Source organism: Drosophila novamexicana, unplaced genomic scaffold (assembly GCF_003285875.2).
Source record: "Drosophila novamexicana strain 15010-1031.04,08,12 unplaced genomic scaffold, DnovRS2.1 tig00001809-arrow-arrow-pilon, whole genome shotgun sequence".
Taxonomy (NCBI): Eukaryota; Metazoa; Arthropoda; class Insecta; order Diptera; family Drosophilidae; genus Drosophila; species Drosophila novamexicana.
Window position 1 is genome coordinate 30,562 of NW_020824893.1, and position 19,198 is coordinate 49,759.

The 19,198-nt window shown below is 33.8% G+C and overlaps 1 protein-coding gene across 1 annotated transcript in view; it reads right to left on the reverse strand.

Annotated features, from left to right (window-relative positions):
* Positions 1–17,729: 17,729 nt before the first annotated feature.
* The window catches only part of LOC115768466 (protein Hook homolog 3-like), a gene marked incomplete at its 3' end in the record, with an annotated part of 38,173 nt that continues 36,704 nt past the window's right edge, over positions 17,730–19,198 (reverse strand). Inside the window, exons 2-3 of the mRNA XM_030713037.1 lie at positions 18,097–18,720; positions 17,730–18,046 (exon numbers count right to left, since the gene is read on the reverse strand). Of these exons, the coding sequence (XP_030568897.1) occupies positions 17,730–18,046; positions 18,097–18,720 (941 nt within the window). The remainder of the gene's footprint in view (positions 18,047–18,096; positions 18,721–19,198) is intronic.

The following is a 19,198-nucleotide window of genomic DNA, read 5'->3' on the forward strand; positions in this document are numbered from 1 at the left end:
AAAGAAAGGCTATCTTCGACACGCCGAAGATCTAATACCCTTGCAGACCCAACCTTTCATAATGCTTATAGTACTTTCCCCGTATCTAAGAAGCACAGGGAAAATAGTTAATGCCGAGTTTTGGCAAAATATGTTGATAAACAAAATGTTTTTCATACAAAAACTTAATTTTCGACCGATAGTTCCAATGGCAGCTATATGATATAGTGGTCCGATCTTAATAGGATTTTGCATATATATGAGGAGCATAGTAAAACTAATAAATGCCGAGTTTGGTCAAGATATCTTGATAAACAAAATTTTGTTTCAAACAATTTAGTTTTCGACCGATCGTTCCTATGGCAGCTGTATGATATAGTGGTCCGATCTTAATAGGATTTTGCATTTATATGAAGAGCCTAGTAAAACTAATAAATGCCGAGTTTGGTCAAGATATCTTGATAAACAAAATGTTTTTTTTCATACAAAAACTTAATTTTCGACCGATCGTTCCTATGGCAGCTATATGATATAGTGGTCCGTTCCAGCTGTTTTTGACATATGTGATGCGTGCAACAGAAAGAAGGACTTTTGCAACGTTTCATTAAGATAGCTTTAAAACTGAGAGACTAGTTCGCATAGAAACAGACACCCGGCAGACGGACATAGTTCTATCGACTCGGCTGTTGATGCTGATGAGGAATATATATACTTTATGGGGTCGGAGATGTCTCCTTCTATGCGTTACACATTTCACGACAAAATATAATAATACACGACAAAATTATAATCCTAAGTCACTACTCATTGCTCGAAAAAAAAATATTACTTTATTTTAACCTTATTGGAATTTACAATTTTGTGCACGATGCAACTTGACGGTTAGACGTCTTTAGTGAAACTCAATTTCTAAAATCTTGTCAACGCTTAGCAAACCTCGGCTGAGGGCTCAAGATGATGACCTCGCTCTCTTTAAACAATTTTCATTCTCTTAATAAGTTTCTAGAATATTCTAAGAGCCTGAATTTGAGCTGTGTTAGTGGGAAAAACGATTGTGGCGGATGTTTGTCTAATGGTTTTCGATTTTTATCATCGGTTGCACGATGCAACTTGACGGTTAGACGTCTTTAGTGAAACTCAATTTCTAAAATCTTGTCAACGCTTAGCAAACCTCGGCTGAGGGCTCAAGATGATGACCTCGCTCTCTTTAAACAATTTTCATTCTCTTAATAAGTTTCTAGAATATTCTAAGAGCCTGAATTTGAGCTGTGTTAGTGGGAAAAACGATTGTGGCGGATGTTTGTCTAATGGTTTTCGATTTTTATCATCGGTTCCACGCCAGAATTGTTATTTTCATTAAAAATTTATGATTTTTGGCTCTAGGGTTTATTGTTACAAATTGCGGAGAAGTCGATAAAATACCATCAACGTCTTAAGATGCTTGCTAATAAACTATCAATTTAATAGTTTTTCTGAATTAACATGCTGTAAGGTGTCATATTTTAATAATTTCGAGTTGATCTAGTTAGTTGCATTCTTATGCCTTCTATGTATTTGGTGTATTCCTGGAATTTAAACATGAGGAGTGCTACCCTTTGGCTCTCCTCGTCTACTTGATTCAAATGATTTATGGTTTCTATGCCTGTATTGACTGCTTTTATTAATTTATTTAGTTCATTTACTTGTACGCTGTTTTCTGCAATATTGTTAATTTTAGATTCCAATTCTGATTTAATGTGCCGAATAGATATTTATGAATAGTACCCATAAAGGTAGCCAGACCACGTTTGCTGCGTTTTGCTATTCTTATGCCATTCATTTCTCTTCCTAATTTTTCTTTTAAGCTTGTTTAATTAGTTTCTTACAAGTTTGTTCTGATTTTATATACACAGACAGATAATGGTATTCGTAGTTTATTCCTCCTGTCTTAAAAATGAAGTAGCCTTTTTTAGCTTGGATTCGGTTGATTTCTAAGCTTTGAAGTTGGACTTCTCGGATGAAATTACTTATTAAGAAAACCAGTATATATGCCGTCATTTTAACTTGGACTCTCTTGAATTATCGTTTTTGCTTAGATTAATTTTCTTTTTCTTCTTAAATTTAGATTTGTAATGTGAGTTTTTCTACCTCTATTAGTTTCTTCGTAATGTTTATCTATTTTTTTGGGGTTTCCCGTTTTCTTGAATGGGGTTGTAGTTTTAGATCTTGGCGCTTTTCGTTTAATTTTGTTATCTTATATAATTTATTTTCTTGGATATTATATGCGGGGGTTCCGGTATATATAAAGATATCGGTTGGTGTTCTTCCAGTTGTATTATGTTTGTACGGATAAAGTATCGTTTCAAATTTTGTGAATTGGTTTTCCGGATCGGATTCGTTTTCGGCACACGGCGGGTCGATGCCGAAGTAAACATGATGCCTCGAAACTGTGCTTCAACTGTGGAGAAGCCAACCACTCAGCTTAGGAGTGCAACTGCAAACCAAAATGCATTATTTTCTCTAGGCACGAGACCGCGAACACGGCACACAATACCCTTCGCAGGGCCTGCCTGGTTCATTAAGGCGTCGCAGCCAACAGCCAAAAACTAAAGTTAATCCAAATTAACTTGAACCACTGCAGAGCGGCCCAGAACCTACTCCTACAGGACCTAGTTATATAGAATGAGTTTATTCAAAGCCTATGGACATAACCTATGGATGCATGTCTATGCTTATGCTGTTATCGTTTAACAGCTACAAAGCTAGTGCTAGTAATAATAATAAAAAGTCTAATTTTCTATCTATATGTATATATAACGAGAGAGAAGGGCTATCTTCGGCACGTCGAAGATCTTATACCCTTGCAGACCCAACCTTTTCATAATGCCGTATCTAAGAAGCACAGGGAAAATAGTTAATGCCGAATTCGGGCAAGATATCTTGATAAATAAAATTTTTTTTCATACATCAACTTAATTTTCGACCGATCGTTCTTATGGCAGCTATATGATAACGTGGTCCGATCTTAATAGGATTTTTCATATATATGAGGAGCTTAGTAAAACTAATAAATGCCGAGCTTGGTCAAGATATCTTGAAAAAAATGTTTTTTCATACAAAAACTTAATTTTCGGCCGATCGTTCCTATGGCAGCTATATGATAACGTGGTCCGAACTTAATAGGATTTTGCATATATATGAGGAGCATAGTAAAACTAATTAATGCCCAGTTTTGGTCAAGATATCTTGAAAAAAATGTTTTTTCATACAAAAACTTAATTTTCGACCGATCGTTCCTATGGCAGCTATATGATAACGTGGTCCGATCTTAATAGGATTTTGCATATATATGAGGAGCTTAGTAAAGCTAATAAATGCCGAGTTTGGTCAAGATATCTTGAAAAAAAGGTTTTTTCATACAAAAACTTAATTTTCGACCGATCGATCCTATGGCAGCTATATGCTATAGTGGTCCGATCTTAATATGATTTTGCATATATATGAGGAGTAAAGTAAAACTAATAAATGCAGAGTTTTGTCAAGATATCTTGATAAACAAAATGTTTTATCATGCAAAAACTTAATTTTCCACCGATCGTTCCTATGTCAGCTATATGATATAGTGGTCTGAACCAGCTGGATTTCACATATGTTCTGCGTGCAACAGAAAGAGAGACTTCTGCAAAGTTTCAATAAGATAGCTTTATAACTGAGAGACTAGTTCGCATACAAACTGACAGACGGGCAGACGGTCAGACGCACAGACGGATATGGCTATATCGACTCAGCAGTTGATGCTGACCAAGAATATATATACTTTATAGCGTCGGAGATGTCTCCTTCTATGCGTTACATATTTCACGGCAAAATTATAATATCCTTTGCAAGGGTATAAAAATACTGAATATTAACCTCAGTCTAAGTGGTCTCATTAAGAAAAAAAATATTTCATTAGCTTTACTAGTAGATACAGTAGCAAATGTCTCAATCCTAAAGAATAATAACACTTATTTAAATATTAATCATAATTACAAAACTAATATCAGAGGAATCGGTCAGGGAACAATAGTCAATTGGAGAATCCACAATTGATTAACTTTTCGATTACTTCGTAGTCAATCACAACTTCCAAATAGTCCATAATGAATTTCCCATACCTTGCGATTGAACTCTTGGTCTCGATTTCATCAGAAAATTCAATTGCATAATAGATTACCAACATGATGAATTTATCATGAAACCAGAATCACTTAATTATCAAATACATGTACCGCTATTGCATAAGGATATTCATACCTCTAATTAACAGCTAGATCAAAGGTAATGAGAAAAATTATGTTTCTGACAAATGAAGATACAGTTCCTATACCAAACCAGGAAATGTAATTTATCACCCAGCCCGTAAGGCAATTCTTATTGCAATCATAAACAACGTTTCAGTATAAGTCGCTATCCCAATTACTTAGCCCTTTCAGACTTATTAGACCCGTTTCAATAACTACGTCCACTTAACGAACAGCTGCAGCTCTGCTAACATAAATATCCAGATTCCCGGCTCTAACATAAACATAACAGCGCAACCACTTAACATAAAGATTCATATTCTAATGCGCAATTTATAACGTAAACTATAGACCCAGTCTCTAGAACGCAATTGCTAAAGTAAACATGACTCAAAGCGTCTAGCTTACGCAAGCCACCCCCGCGAGCTTTTAAACTTTAAGGAAAGGAGCTTTAGCATAAACACAGCTGATTCGCAGCATAAGATCACCGCGAGCTTTTGAGCATTAAGAGAATAAGCTTTATCATAACCATAGCTGACTTGCAGCATAAGTTCTCAATTTACAATACTTTAGTTCTAATCTTGGATTCAAATAAATCGGAAGCCTTCAGCCTCCCACTTAAAAACATATTTTTCCAATTAGTAGCCACTAATCGGTTAATTGGCGCCCAACGTGGGACTCGCGATTATAAACACAAAAAAGGATAATTAAAAGAAACAAAATTCTTACTGATTCGCTTGTTTCTGAAATACCCAGAAATACCCTGTTTCTGAAAATACCCTGAGCTGGAAATAATGATTGTTCACAAGACATAAAGTGAAATCAAACTTTCCCATTCAAGTTAAATGAAAACATTCCAATAAATTAATCGATCAAAGAAGCGAAACAAATATTTTCGCCAACAAGAATTTTTTCACCAATCAAAAACTTTTAACAAAATAAAAAATATCACGTCAACCTGAGACCCCCATAAAAAGAAGACCCTAAAACTCAGAAAGAAGTAAGGAAGGAAGAAAGGAAGACTTGAACGACATATGTATAATCACCCATCATCATTTACATTAAAAAGAAATTTATTTTACTTAAGTAATTAGAGTTTAAATTTGTGTAAGCATTTCTTAGACTAATAAGTGTTATAAACTGGATAACTATATAGAAAGTTTAATTGAAGATTTTCAAAATTTAAAAATGGCTAACAGTAATAACTTGACAGCTGATTTGGTAGTTCAGTTGATTGCAACTCAGACCAGAGCGCTTCAAAAGCAAATTGCAGAATTGAAGTTACAAATCAATCTCTCATCTAATAATGAAGAAGAATATAAGATTACTGAAATAAATGACCTTATTCGTTGCAATGAATCTTTTGACTTATCAAGTCCATACCAGAATTCTCAGGCGTATGTTAGTTGGCGCGAAGCCGCTTGCTGTGCCATGCGAATGTATAAAGAAGGAAGTAGAAAGTACGTAGGTGCTTTAACAATATTAAGAAATAAAATAGCAGGTAAAGCTAATGACACCTTGACTAATCACGGTACCGTTCTTAATTTTGAAGCTATACTTGCAAGGTTGGATTTCGCCTACAGTGATAAGTGAGAGCTAAGTATTTTACGACAGGGTAACTTATCCGTTCTCGAATACTACAATTTAGTTAATAAAAAACTAACCCTTTTGATAAACAAAACTATTATGACGTATAGTGACAAAGCCCACATCATTACGGAAATGAACAAGAAAAACAGAGACAACGCTTTAAGAATTTTCATCACAGGTCTTAACGGTTCTTTATCAGAAGTTTTGTTCTCCCTTAAACTTGAAAATTTGCCTAATGCTTTGGCAAAAGCTCAGGAGCTGGAAGCGAATTACCAAAGGGTTAACTTCGCTTACCACCAGGGCATAACATTCAGCAAAGAAAGCTGAATCTCCAAAACAACCTAATATAAGATATGACAATCACTTAAGGTTCAATCAAGTTCCACAAAATCAAATTTTTGCGCAAAGCAACAAGACTCCATACAACTAAAGAATACACCTTATCCGTATCCCCAAAATCGAAATTCGGCTCAACCAAAGAAACGGGAAGACGCTCCCCCTTCGGTTCAGCAACCTAACAAACTCATGCGTATCAATAACCTCAAGGAAGACCATTTTTTTGAAGAAGAGGGGGAGAACTCCCCTACATTTTCAGAATAGACAAAAAAAATAAATACAATTTTAAAAATATTAATTGACACCGGTGCCACCGCTAGTTATATAAAAGATGGTATATACGATAACGCAGAAGAATTAATTATAAAAAAGGAATTATAACTGTAAATGGCTACAGTATCGTAAATCATTTTCATAACATAAACATATTTGGCAAACGCCACAGATTTTATGAAATTAATAATCTAGACGCAGATCTATTAGCCGGTTATAATCTACTGAAGGAGATTAAGGCAGTAATCGACTTGTCAAACGGAACTTTGTTTTATAATAAAAAAAAGAAAATTATTAATTTTCCAAAACATGTCCAAGAAACGGTTGGCCATTCAAAAAGTTCAGACGAAGCCTATAACGTTGCTTCGTATTTGAACTACCAAAGTGGGAAATGTAAATCATTTTCTTTATTTAATGTATCCGATACAAAATCATCGTCTTTAAGTGACGCTGATAACCCACGTATCGAAAAAACAAAAGTTGACGATATTCTTAATGAAGGAAAGCTAAAGAAATTAAAACTCAAAAAGAGCACACGTCGAAAGATGTCGGTATCCTCTACAACAAGTTCTTCTTTATGCAAAATAAATCATTCCATTAATGAAATGGATAATCTGAATATCCTTGAGCAACAAGTCGTTCAACAAATAGAAACAAAGCATTCTCAGATTCCCTTTTAGAACAGATATAAGAGGAGAGAGATAAGAACATTAAACGAAAAGGCAATTTTTAGTAAACAATATCCTTATCCTCATTCAGCTAACAATTTTAATAGTCAGGAAATAAACAGGATGTTAAATGAAAATATAATAAGGCCCAGCAGAAGTCCTTATAATGCCCCGGTATGGGTAGTAGAGAAAAAAGGTTTTAATGTAGATGGAACGCCTAAGAATCGATTGGTAATACATTTTAAGAAACTGAATAACGATACAATCCCTGATAGGTATCCAATGCCTGATCCTTCAGTCATTCTATCCAACCTAGGCAAAGCCAAAATGCTTTCGACAATTGACTTAGAATCGGGATTTCATCAGCATCTAATGAAAGAAGAAGACATCGAACAAAACAGCTTTTTCCATTAACAATGGAAAATATGAATTTCTTCGTTTGCCATTTGAGCTTGCGAACGCGCCAAGCATCTTTCAGAGAGCAATGGACAATATATTACGTGAAAAAATCGGATAAACTTGTCACATTTATATGGACGACATAATAGTTTTTTCAAATACCCCGGAACAACATTTTGATGATTTACAAGAAATCATTGAAATTCTATTCAAAGCAAACATGAAAATATCCTTGGAAAAATCAAAATTCTTTAGAAAAGAAATAGAATTACATAGATACATAGAATCATACAATATCATTAAAACTGATCCGAAAAAAATAGAATCAATCATGAAATACCCTCCTCCTAATAATTTAAGGGAATTAGGAGGTTTTCTTGGCTTAACAGGCTACTACAGGAAGCTTGTAAAAAACTACGCGACTATAGCAAAACCACTCACTAAATTGTTACAGGGACATAACGGTATGGTTTCAAAGCATATGTCCAAAAAAACAGAAATATATCTAGACGAAGAAGCAATCGAACTAACTCAGCCAGATTATACAAAAAAGTTCGTCCTCACCACAGACGCTTCCGACATCGCCATAGGCGCCGTCCTTTCACAGGAAAACAAACCAATCACCTTTGTTTCAAAAACCTTAAATAAAACAGAAAGAAATTACGCCACAAATGAAATTTTATGGGCATTAAAAACATTAGGAACTACTTGTATGGTGTTACAAATTTAGAAATCCAAACAGACCATCAACCACTTTCTTTTGCAGTTTCTGCACGAAACCCTAACTCAAAAATGAAAAGATGGCATGCTTTCATAAAAGAATTTTCCCCTAAAATATTTTACAAACCAAGATCTACCAATGTCGTCGCTGACGCGTTATCAAGGGTAATGATCAATCATATTTCCAATGAAAGTAATCGTGTCCGAAGAAGAACCGTCGTCCGATAATGAAACTAGTCATTAAGCCGACAGTAGCGTAATTGAAGAAACACACAAACCATTGAACCAATTTAAACAACAATTGTTTCTAAAAACAACATAACAATTCATGAAAAATATGAAGTTTTCAACAAAACAAGACATCTTATAGAATACGACACAGTGCACAATTTAATAATCATACTTAAAGAATTTCTTCAACCAAACCTGACTACAGGAGTTCATTGCAGTCTCGAAGATTTATACGAAATCCAAAACTCATTAAAAAACACTTTTAACAACAAATTTTTATTTACTAAAAAGTTTGTCCTAGACATCGAAAACAAAAATGACCAAGAAATTATAATAGAAGAAACACATGCTCGTGCTCATATAGGTTTGGACGAAAATCTTAGGCAAATTTTCAAATACTATTATTGGCCAACACTATATAAAACCCTTAAGCAACACATACGCTACGGCGAAATTTGTAATAAAAATAAATATAACAGAAACCCTAAGCAAATTCCTATTTCTAAAGCCCATATTCCGGAGAGAGAAACCGAACAATTACACATTGACATTTTTTATGCTCAAAAATTAACATTCTTGACATGCCTAGACGCATATTCTAAATTTTTAGTGATTAAGGAAATCAATGACAAATCAGATATGGCAAACAAAGTGTTGAAAGTTATCCAAACTTTTCCTTTCGCTAAATCCATAATGATGGACAACGAACATACGTTTTCCTCGACACAATTCAAATCGTCAATGTCTCGTTCAGGTATAGCGATTTATCATGCAGACCCCAGACACAGTTTAAGCAACGGTCAGGTAGAAAGAGTTCATTCAACAATTATCGAAATTTCTCGTTGTATTCAAGAATAATACAATATAATGGATCATTCCGAAGTCGTATACCGAGCAGTTAAATAGTAGTAGGTGATATAATTTATGAAAAAAAACATGGCGAACGAAACAAACTACAACCTAGATTTAAAAAACAGGTAGTTAAAGTCAAAATAAACAATAGGGATCGTATTATTCACAGAGACAATATCAAATTCTAACCTATTTTATGTTTTTTTAAATGAATTTTTAGAATGCACATTTTATGTATCTTATCTGTTATACTGCCTTTTTGCGGTGCAGACATTATTAATTATTCAAATGATGACTATGTCATACTTGAGGATACAGATAATCTATTTTTATACGAAGCATATGGATAAGTTTTTCATGTTACTAATCTAAGTTTTTAAAATGATACTTTTGAAAAAGAATTAAATTTTTTTAATAACAAAAACAATACAATTGATTGGGAAGTAACCTTGGAATTGAATTTAATCAAAACACTCCTTTCTGAATTTACACCTCATAAAATTGCCAAACGTAGTATCAATGAATTAGACACAATTTTTAAATGGATCACAGGAACACCAGACCATGATGACATGATAACTATCCAAACTAAAATCAATAAACTTGTGCAAAACAATAATAAGCAAAATTAAATCAATTCTGCAATTTTCAAAGAAGTCACTAAAATCACAAATTTTTTAAGAGATATTAAATTTAATCATGAATTATTTTCGAAAAAATATCGACTTAAGTGTTTATCACTTGACCTACAAAATCTGCTGCATACTATCACTAACCATACAATGTATAGACATACCAAATGGCACTTTTTATCGAAACATGAAAAATCGAAACGAGGCGACCCCAATGGTACCTGCGACCATTTTAGTGTGCCCAGACAGAGTAAGAGTGCTGAGGGTGGCAGCCGAACGCCGGCCTCAAAAGCCGAACGTTCAGTATGAAGCCGCATCTCGCTCAGCGCACAACGTCGCGGCTGATGATGCGTTTTCTTAATATATGTATGTATGCCATTTTTAAATCCTTACAGCCCAAAAGCATGTGTGTATGCATGTGCCTCGCTCATTGCTTTGCGCACTTGCGTCCATCTCTTTCTCCCTCTCCGAGATCTACAAACATTCCTAAGTTTGTGTTGTGTGGATGTGCGCACAAGTAGATCGAGGCGTTTGTCGCGAGCCAGAGGTTATTTCTTCAATTGTGTGCCTTTGGTATCACTCACATTTAAATGCTCTATCATGTATTTCTTCGTCCAGTCAGGCATGATGAGAATAATTTGATCAAATTTTATTTAATACACAATTAATTGACCTAAATGAAATATTTAAATTTATTTTCTATTTACTGTAGGGACCTATTTTGCTTAAAATACAAAGATATCTAAGTCGTATTTCTGCAACGGTGATTCATCGTCGACTTGTAAGAATTTTCAGAAAAGGTCAAAAATTTCCAATCTTCAATTTTTGCGACTTGCTGCTTGTGCACACGCACACTCTTTCGAGTAAGCAGTTGTGTAATATTATTAAAGGGTTTGGCCTCATCATGTGCAAAATTGCTATTTCCCATGCTTGTTGAAAGCGTAAGGGTACCTCAAAGTTGGCATGTCGCATGTCGTTAGTTTGCATTTTTTGTTAGGGATGCAGAAGCAAGCTAGACATTTCGACCGTTATGACCTGCCATAAAACCATTTAACACATTTTTTGCAATGTCAATAAATGCATAAACAGATCAGTTGAATTTTTGAGAATTTTTTGGCAGTTCTGGACATTTTAGGCGTTAAATATCGTAAAAGAGATTGCCTCTCATAAAAACCTTTAACCTACATTTTTTACAATGTCAATAAATGCATAAAAAGATCACTTGCGTTTTTGATAATTTTTTGGCAGTTCCGGACATTTTAGTCGTTAAATGTCATAAAAAGACGATAACCGGCAGACTTTGAAGAAAAAGTTGTAAAAAACTCCTTAAAATTTACCTCTGCAAGCGAAAGTACGCGCGCAGGATCAGTTGACAGCAAACAACGTAATGGAGCGGTCTTGTCGATCGAATTACATAGTTTCTTCACCTATTCATGCGATTAACAAATATAAAAAAAAACGAAACAATGAAGGATAAAAGAAGAAGTGGTTTGAAGTGTATTAATAATTCGTAGTTGCGAAGCTATAGAGAAGACGGCGATGTGAGACTGTTTAAGTTTCCTAAAAATGATTGGCTTCGCTGTCAATGGGTCACAAAATGTGAATTACCTGAAAATACCGATATTGACAAAGCGTTAATCTGCGATAAACATTTTGAACAAAACTGTTTAGGCAAGACGAGGTTAAAAACAATGCAGTGCCCAGCCTGATATTATTCGCCTCTTCAAAATTAAATATTAACATAACTAGGGCTAGGGACAGTATTGACGCGTTCACATTTTGTAATGAAGACGATACTATCGAAACATTTTCGGCATTTAAAATAACAATATCACAGTAGAAACTAAAACAAGAATTGATTGTGAGCATGTTATAGAACTATCTGATTCAGCTAGTTTAGTAAAAATATCACAATATAATGACCCAGAAAAGACTAAATGTAATTTAAGTAACAATGTGGGGTTCCCTGAATTATATGATAACATTTCATTTAGTGCGGAGAAGGATAGTCAGGACATTAGATTTTGTCCAAACTGTTTAAAAAAGGAACAAAATGAATTGTATTACCGAAATAAGTATTGGAAAATTTTCCAAAAATTTACAAGGGAATATAAGCAAGTCCAGCTTTATAAGAGATGCTAATTTTATTGAGAAGCGAAAGGATAAAGAAAAGAAGGTTTTTCAAAGAAAGCAGGAAAAATAGAAATATATTTGCAATACTTGATAGCAAACCAATCTTATCTAAGAATTCAAATACAGTCTGTAAAATGTTGCTTAAAAATAAGAATTCTTGGGAAGAGGAAGAGAAAGTTGTAGCGCAAAGCATACACTTTTATTCTGCAAAAGCATACGATTTTATGCGAAATGACCTGCATCTATATCTTCCTTCTAAATCGTCATTGGCTAGGTGGGCCCCGGTAAAATATTTGGTTCCAGGCCTAAATGAGTGTTTATCAAACACATTGCTGAAAATTTTTTCAAAAATGGATGAAAAAAGTAAGCAGGCTGTGTTATTATTTGATGAGATGTTCATTAAGAGAGGTCTGCAATATAATTCACGACGGGATGAAATTAAAGGATTTACGGACGATGGTGTAGAAAAAACACCTGAGTTGTGCAAGCAAATTTCAGTTTTTATGGTAAGAGGCCTTTATGACAATTGGAAATTTGTTTTAAGTTATTTTGCTACGTCCACTGGACTATCCTTAATATAAGAGCAATTGTATGCGACTAAGGCTCAAATAACCGTGGTGCTTTTACAAAATATGGTATCAATAAAGAAGTGCATTATTTTACCATCGATGACAAAAAAATGTATGGTATATACGATGTTCCTCATTTGTTTAAGTCTCTTCGCAATATTTTAATGCGAAACTTTCTCGAAACTCCTGATGGTACAGTGTCATGGCAAATATTAGTTAAATTATTTCAGATTGACACTGATAACAGTTCTACTCGATTATGTCCAAAGCCTTCTAGGAAACATATATACCCCAACTCTTTCGAAAACATTAATACCAGCAATAGAACAAATGAAGTCATAAATAAATTAAAACTTCCTGACCAATTTAAAAACAAGCTTACTGATTTATGTACCAATTACACTGATATATTTGCTCTAGAAACAGAGTAATTTCAAAAAATAATTTTTAAAAAGAAAAATTAAGATTAGCAGACAAAACACCCGCATATATTAAAAAGTACAGAAATGCAGAAACAGAAAAGCCAAAAACTAAGAGACAAGTTGAAAAACTAATAAAATATGGTATATATGGTATAGATCCATCTATCTTAGAATATAATAGCCCACTTCGTTTAGTAGTTCGTTTAATAGTTGATTATCGCCAAATAAACAAACAACCTTTAATAGACAGAAATCCACTGCCAAGAATTGAGGAAATACTCGAAACTAGTATGAGCTAAACATTTTTGATGTATATATCTTATGCCTGGCTCCACCAAATTGAACTAAATAAAAAATCTAGAAATATAACATCATTTTCGTCAGGCATGGTGTTAAGGTAGCAATAAATTCATTTACGCGAATGAATGCACTAGCATTTTCCGGACTAGAGCCATCCCAAGCCTTCTCTATATGGATGACTTAGTAGTTATCGGCTGCTCAGAGCAGCACATGTTCATAAAGTTGACAAGCATATTAGACCTTTGTAGAAAACAATAATTAAATAGAAATGCGCGTTTTTTCACACTTTCATTTTTGGGCCGTGAACTATGTCGGTCATTTAGTTAGCTCGTTCATTCATTCAGTTGGTCATGAATGTAGTATTTCGTACTCGTTCAGTCGGTCATGAAATGACCTATTTAGTTCACTGATCACTGAATAAGTTCAGCAGTTCATTTTAATGACCCGTTCAATCGAACTTAGTCTGAACTAAACGACACAACTCTAGTGAAATGTGTTTTCTTATGGGAAAACGTACAAGCCGCATTTTATACATTTTGCAAAAATGTGACATTTTCAGAAATGTGTAAGAAAAATATTTTTAGTGGACAGATGCTATTAAAAAAGGAAAACGAATATTTTCACAATTTTCAGGTAATAATTTGTACTCTAATTGAAAATTCGACTTAGATAAATTTTTTAAAAGGCTCACCAGAAGCCGGAATACATAACTGTTAAAACACAGTTGTCACCAAACGAACAAAAATCCTAATTTGTAACATTAAATGAATTTTAAAATATAGGGAGTAAATATTTTAATATATGATACTAAAAAAGTGACACTTATACCCAAAAATATCATGATGATCCTATAGAAGGATACCATACAAAAACCACAACACATACTAAAGCCCCAATGATATTAACAAATACTCCTGTTTTAATAAACACAATCGGTTCATTCCACATCGTACAAAGAATGGCAACTAATACGCTGTTACTATAATATGTGATCTCACTAAATATCTAGTTACAATACCAGTAACAGATAGCTGAAAAACAGTAGGTAAGGCAATATTTGAATCGTTTGTACTAAAGAACGGTCTTATGAAGACGTTCTTAACGTACCTGGGTAATGAATACATAAACTCGTTAATAAATGACTTGTGCAAGTATATTAAATATAAATAATGTACAATCAACAGCACATAATTACCAGACATTAGGAATAGTAGAAAGAAGTCCTCGAACATTTAACGAATTTATTCGTTCATATATTTCGATTGACAAAGACGATTGGGACTTATGGTTGACTTATTTCCCATATTGTTTCAATACTACACCATCGACAGTACATGAATACTGTCCATACGAACTTGCTTATGGTAGATTACCTAGACAATTCAACGAGTTCAATAACATGTCCAAAATAGATCCTATTTACAGAATAGATGATTACGCTAAAGAATTCTAGTATAGATTGGAAACAGCCTACTAAAGATCGAAAACAATGTTAGAAATAGCAAATAAAAATGAAAATTAAAATATAATATAAAAATAAAAGATCGAAAACAATGTTAGAAATAGAAAATAAAAACGAAAATTAGAATATAATATAAAAATAAATGATATAGAACTAGAAATAGGAACCAAAAAAAAAAAAAAAATAAAAAAAAAAAAAAAATAATACATTTTTAATACATATATATTCGATCATTTAAAAAAATAAATAAAAAATAATTTGCATATTACATATAGAAAACTAACTAACTAACTAAAAAAATCTATATATTATTTTAATGAATTTCATTTAAACATATTTTAATCAATTTCTATACCCTGAACCCATTAAAAATGGGTAACAAGGGTATATTGTGTTTGTGCAAAAGGCAAGTGTGTTTAACAAGCAGAAGGAAGCTTCTCCGACCCCATAAAGTATATATATTCTTGATCAGAATCAATAGCCGAGTCAATGTAGCGATGTCCGTCTGTCTGTCAGTCGGTGTGTCCGTCCGTCCGTCTGTCCGTATGTATGAACGCAAGGATCTCAGAAGCTATAAGAGCTTGAAATTTTAGATTTAGGTGCTCCTAGTGCCTGCGCAGATCGAGTTTGTTTCTGATAATCGATAACTTAATCCGTTTCCAAGCAATTGCTAAAAATCTATATCGATATCCTGTTTTTTGGACAATTTTGGTAAATAATAGGTGCTAGAGTCACCAACCTTGACATTTAGCTTCTAAAATAAAATATATAAATGCATTTCATGTTGGAAGAAGAGAGTTCAGGGTATTCCCTAGTCGGGATCTCCCGAATAAAGCCTCTTGTTAAATTCGTATATATTTTAATACATTTTTCAATTTTTATACTCTTGCAGAGGGTATTATAATTTTGTCGTGAAATGTGTAACGCATAGAAGGAGACATCTCCGACCCCATAAAGTATATATATTCTTGATCACCATCAACAGCCGAGTCGATAGAGCTATGTCCGTCCGTCCGTCTGTCCGCCTGTCCGTCTGTCTGTTTTTAAGCGAACTAGTCTCTTAGCTTTAAAGCTATCTTAATGAAATTATGCAGAAGTCCCTCTTTTTTTTGCCCGCAGCACATATGCGAAAACATGGATCGGACCACTATATCATATAGCTGCCATAGGAACGATCAGTCGAAAATTAAGTTTTTGTATGAAAAAACATTTGGTTTTTCAAGATATCTTGACCAAACTCGGCATTTATTAGTTTTACTAAGCTCCTCATATATATACAAAATCCTATTAAGATCGGACCACGTTATCATATAGCTGCCATAGGAACGATCGGTCGAAAATTAAGTTGTTGTATGAAAAAACATTTTATTTATCAAGATATCTTGCCCGAATTTGGCATAAACTATTTTTCCTGTACTTCTTAGATACGGCATTATGAAAAGGTTGGGTCTGCAAGGGTATAAGATCTTCGACGTGCCGAAGATAGCCCTTCCCTCTCGTTATATATACATATAGAAAGAAAATTAGACTTTTTATTATTATTACTAGCACTAGCGTACACCACTTTGTAGCTGTTAAACGTTAACAGCATAAGCATAGACATGCATCCATAGGTTATGTCCGTGGGCTTTGAATAAACTCATTCTATATAACTAAGCATACCAGGACTGTCGTGCTTTGTTTTCCACATATATATTTTTACATTCACATACACATACGCATACACATACACATACACATACACATACACTTACACATACACACATACACACACACACATACACACATACGCACAAACACATATACACATATACACACACACATACACACATGTGGAAGAAGATTGTTTACCTGGACTGCGGACGCGTTTTTAACTGATAAATATATAACAAGAGGTTCTAGACGGGAGCTCACGACTAGGGGATACCCTGATCCCTCTTCTTCCAACATCAAATGCATATACATATTCTATTTTACAAGCTACAAGTTTGGTGACTATAGCTCTTATTATTTACCAAAATTGCCCAAAAAACAGGATATCGATATCGATTTTTATCGATTGCTTGGAAACGGAGTAAGTTATCGATTAACGGAAACAAACTCGATCTGCGCGGGAACTAAAAGCATTTACATCTAAAATTTCTCTAGCTATTCTAGGTTCTGAGATACTTGCGTTCATAAATACGGACGGAAGGACGGACAGACAGACAGATGGACATGACTAGATCGACTCGGCTATTGATGCTGATCAAGAATATATATACTTTATGGGGTGGGAGAAGCCTCCTTCTACCTGTTACATACAGTTGGATTTTGCACAAGTAAAATATATCCTTATACCCATTTTTAATGGGTTCAGGGTATACAAATTAAGCAGATTACTGTGCAAAGATAGCTAACAAATCTTAGTGGATTCTTAAGGAGTGTTATACATATTACTGTTGTTGCTAAAAATGAATAAATCTAAATACAATAAAAAAGATTAAAAAAAATGAACAGTAAGGTACCGTTTTAAACCCACCTATACACAACGACTACATTACCTTTATTATTGTATACATAATCAACCATCATCGGTGACAAGTGTTCAGACTTTTATTCTTCGAACAAACCACCCAATAGAAAACAATATAACACAGTATAAAATATTCTATGTGTAAGTCGCATATGTATATATGTGTGAATATGATCTCATATCTCATAAAAAAGTACTGAAGCGCTAACCTAATCGCTGATCAGTTCCAATATTTCTACTCATTACATTTTGTCGATTCGAAGTTTAAACGAAAAAGTCAACGCGTATGGGTCGACACCGATTTATTTGTGTAAAAACGATACCAACACGAAAGAAATATTTTTAACACATATTTAATTTTGTTTTCTGATTAACTTCACACTTACCTTGATAACTTTCTATTCTCTCGTGTAGTGTTTCCATTTCCTGGGCCATTTCATCTCTTTCTTTTTCAGCCTTTGATTTAAGTATATATGCTTCATCTAGTCTAATATTCAGCTTATTTAAATCCAAATTTAAGGAACTGATCATATTTGTCTTTAGCATCATATCATGTCTTAAGTCTGCGATAGAGTTGTTCAATTTGATAATTTCACTGCGTAAACTATCACGCTCTTTCTGTAAGGAGTCCTTAACACGGCGAATATCGTCTGCGCGTCCACTTGCATTTAGTACATCTTTCTCAAGAGAATTAATGTTATTTCTAAAAATAAAAATATGGGTGATAGAAGTAAGCTATAATTACATATTTACTTATGACGCATTATTTCGTTATTAAGTATCATCACTTTCCGGTTTAGCTTATACAATCGAGTGCTTGCGTTATTTTGATCTTCCACTGACTTCTTTAGTTTACTGGTCAACTGAATAACTGCATTTGATTTCTCTTTTTCTATTAGTCTTAACTGCTTGATAATCTCATCGTTATTCTTTTGATTTTTAGTTAATTCTGTAATATCATCCTCATATTTATGCATGGCTTTGTTAAGTGCGTTGACTTCACTTTTGTATTTATCTACTTGTACTTTCTGCCGGTCGAAATCAGTCATTTTCTGGCTTAACTTACGAGATGTCTCTGCTAAGTCTCGATTGGCTATTTCAAGCTTGTTCATTGTTTTACCATGCGCTTCTTTCTGTTCTTCCATGGACTTCATAAGAGCTCGTAGCTTGGATTCAACATTAATTCGTTCACCTTCTGAAAATTTAGCTCTCGAAGCCATTTTACTTAAAGCGTCCTCATTATTTCGAATTATATACTCTAGGTTCTCTGAATAGTAACGATTAGTGGCCAGCCTTTTTTCCATGTCAATTACTTCGCCGGCTAATCGATCACGTTCGCGAAGTATGATGTTTTTGTATTTTGCTAAATAGCCAAATCTACAGTTAAAACAGCATTATAAATCTAAAAAAATATTTTTGGACCCTCGGCATATAATTCCCTTGTAGACAATATTCTTAATTAATGTCAACAGTCGCGTCGTTATAACCATGTCTGTCTATATATTTCTATTTAATCTAATCTTTTAACATTATAACGATCTTAAATGAAATCTTTTACGTTGCATTTAGTTTGCAAAAATTTATCGGAGCACTATTTCCATAGATCAGTCATATGGCTAATATGGTAAATTTGTTCACTCCAATATGTGTGTTGATTTTTTATGACAGGCTCAAGCATGTAGGCATGAATAGTTTTACGATCGAGTAAGGGTGAGTGAACGCACATCAGCTTATTCAAAATAATAAAAAACTATTAAAAAAAACAAACACCCTACGTGCCATAAAGAAAAAAGAAATGCATATCGATGTTACCTCGAAGAGCAATATTTGTCGTGATCAGGGATCACAGGACTTG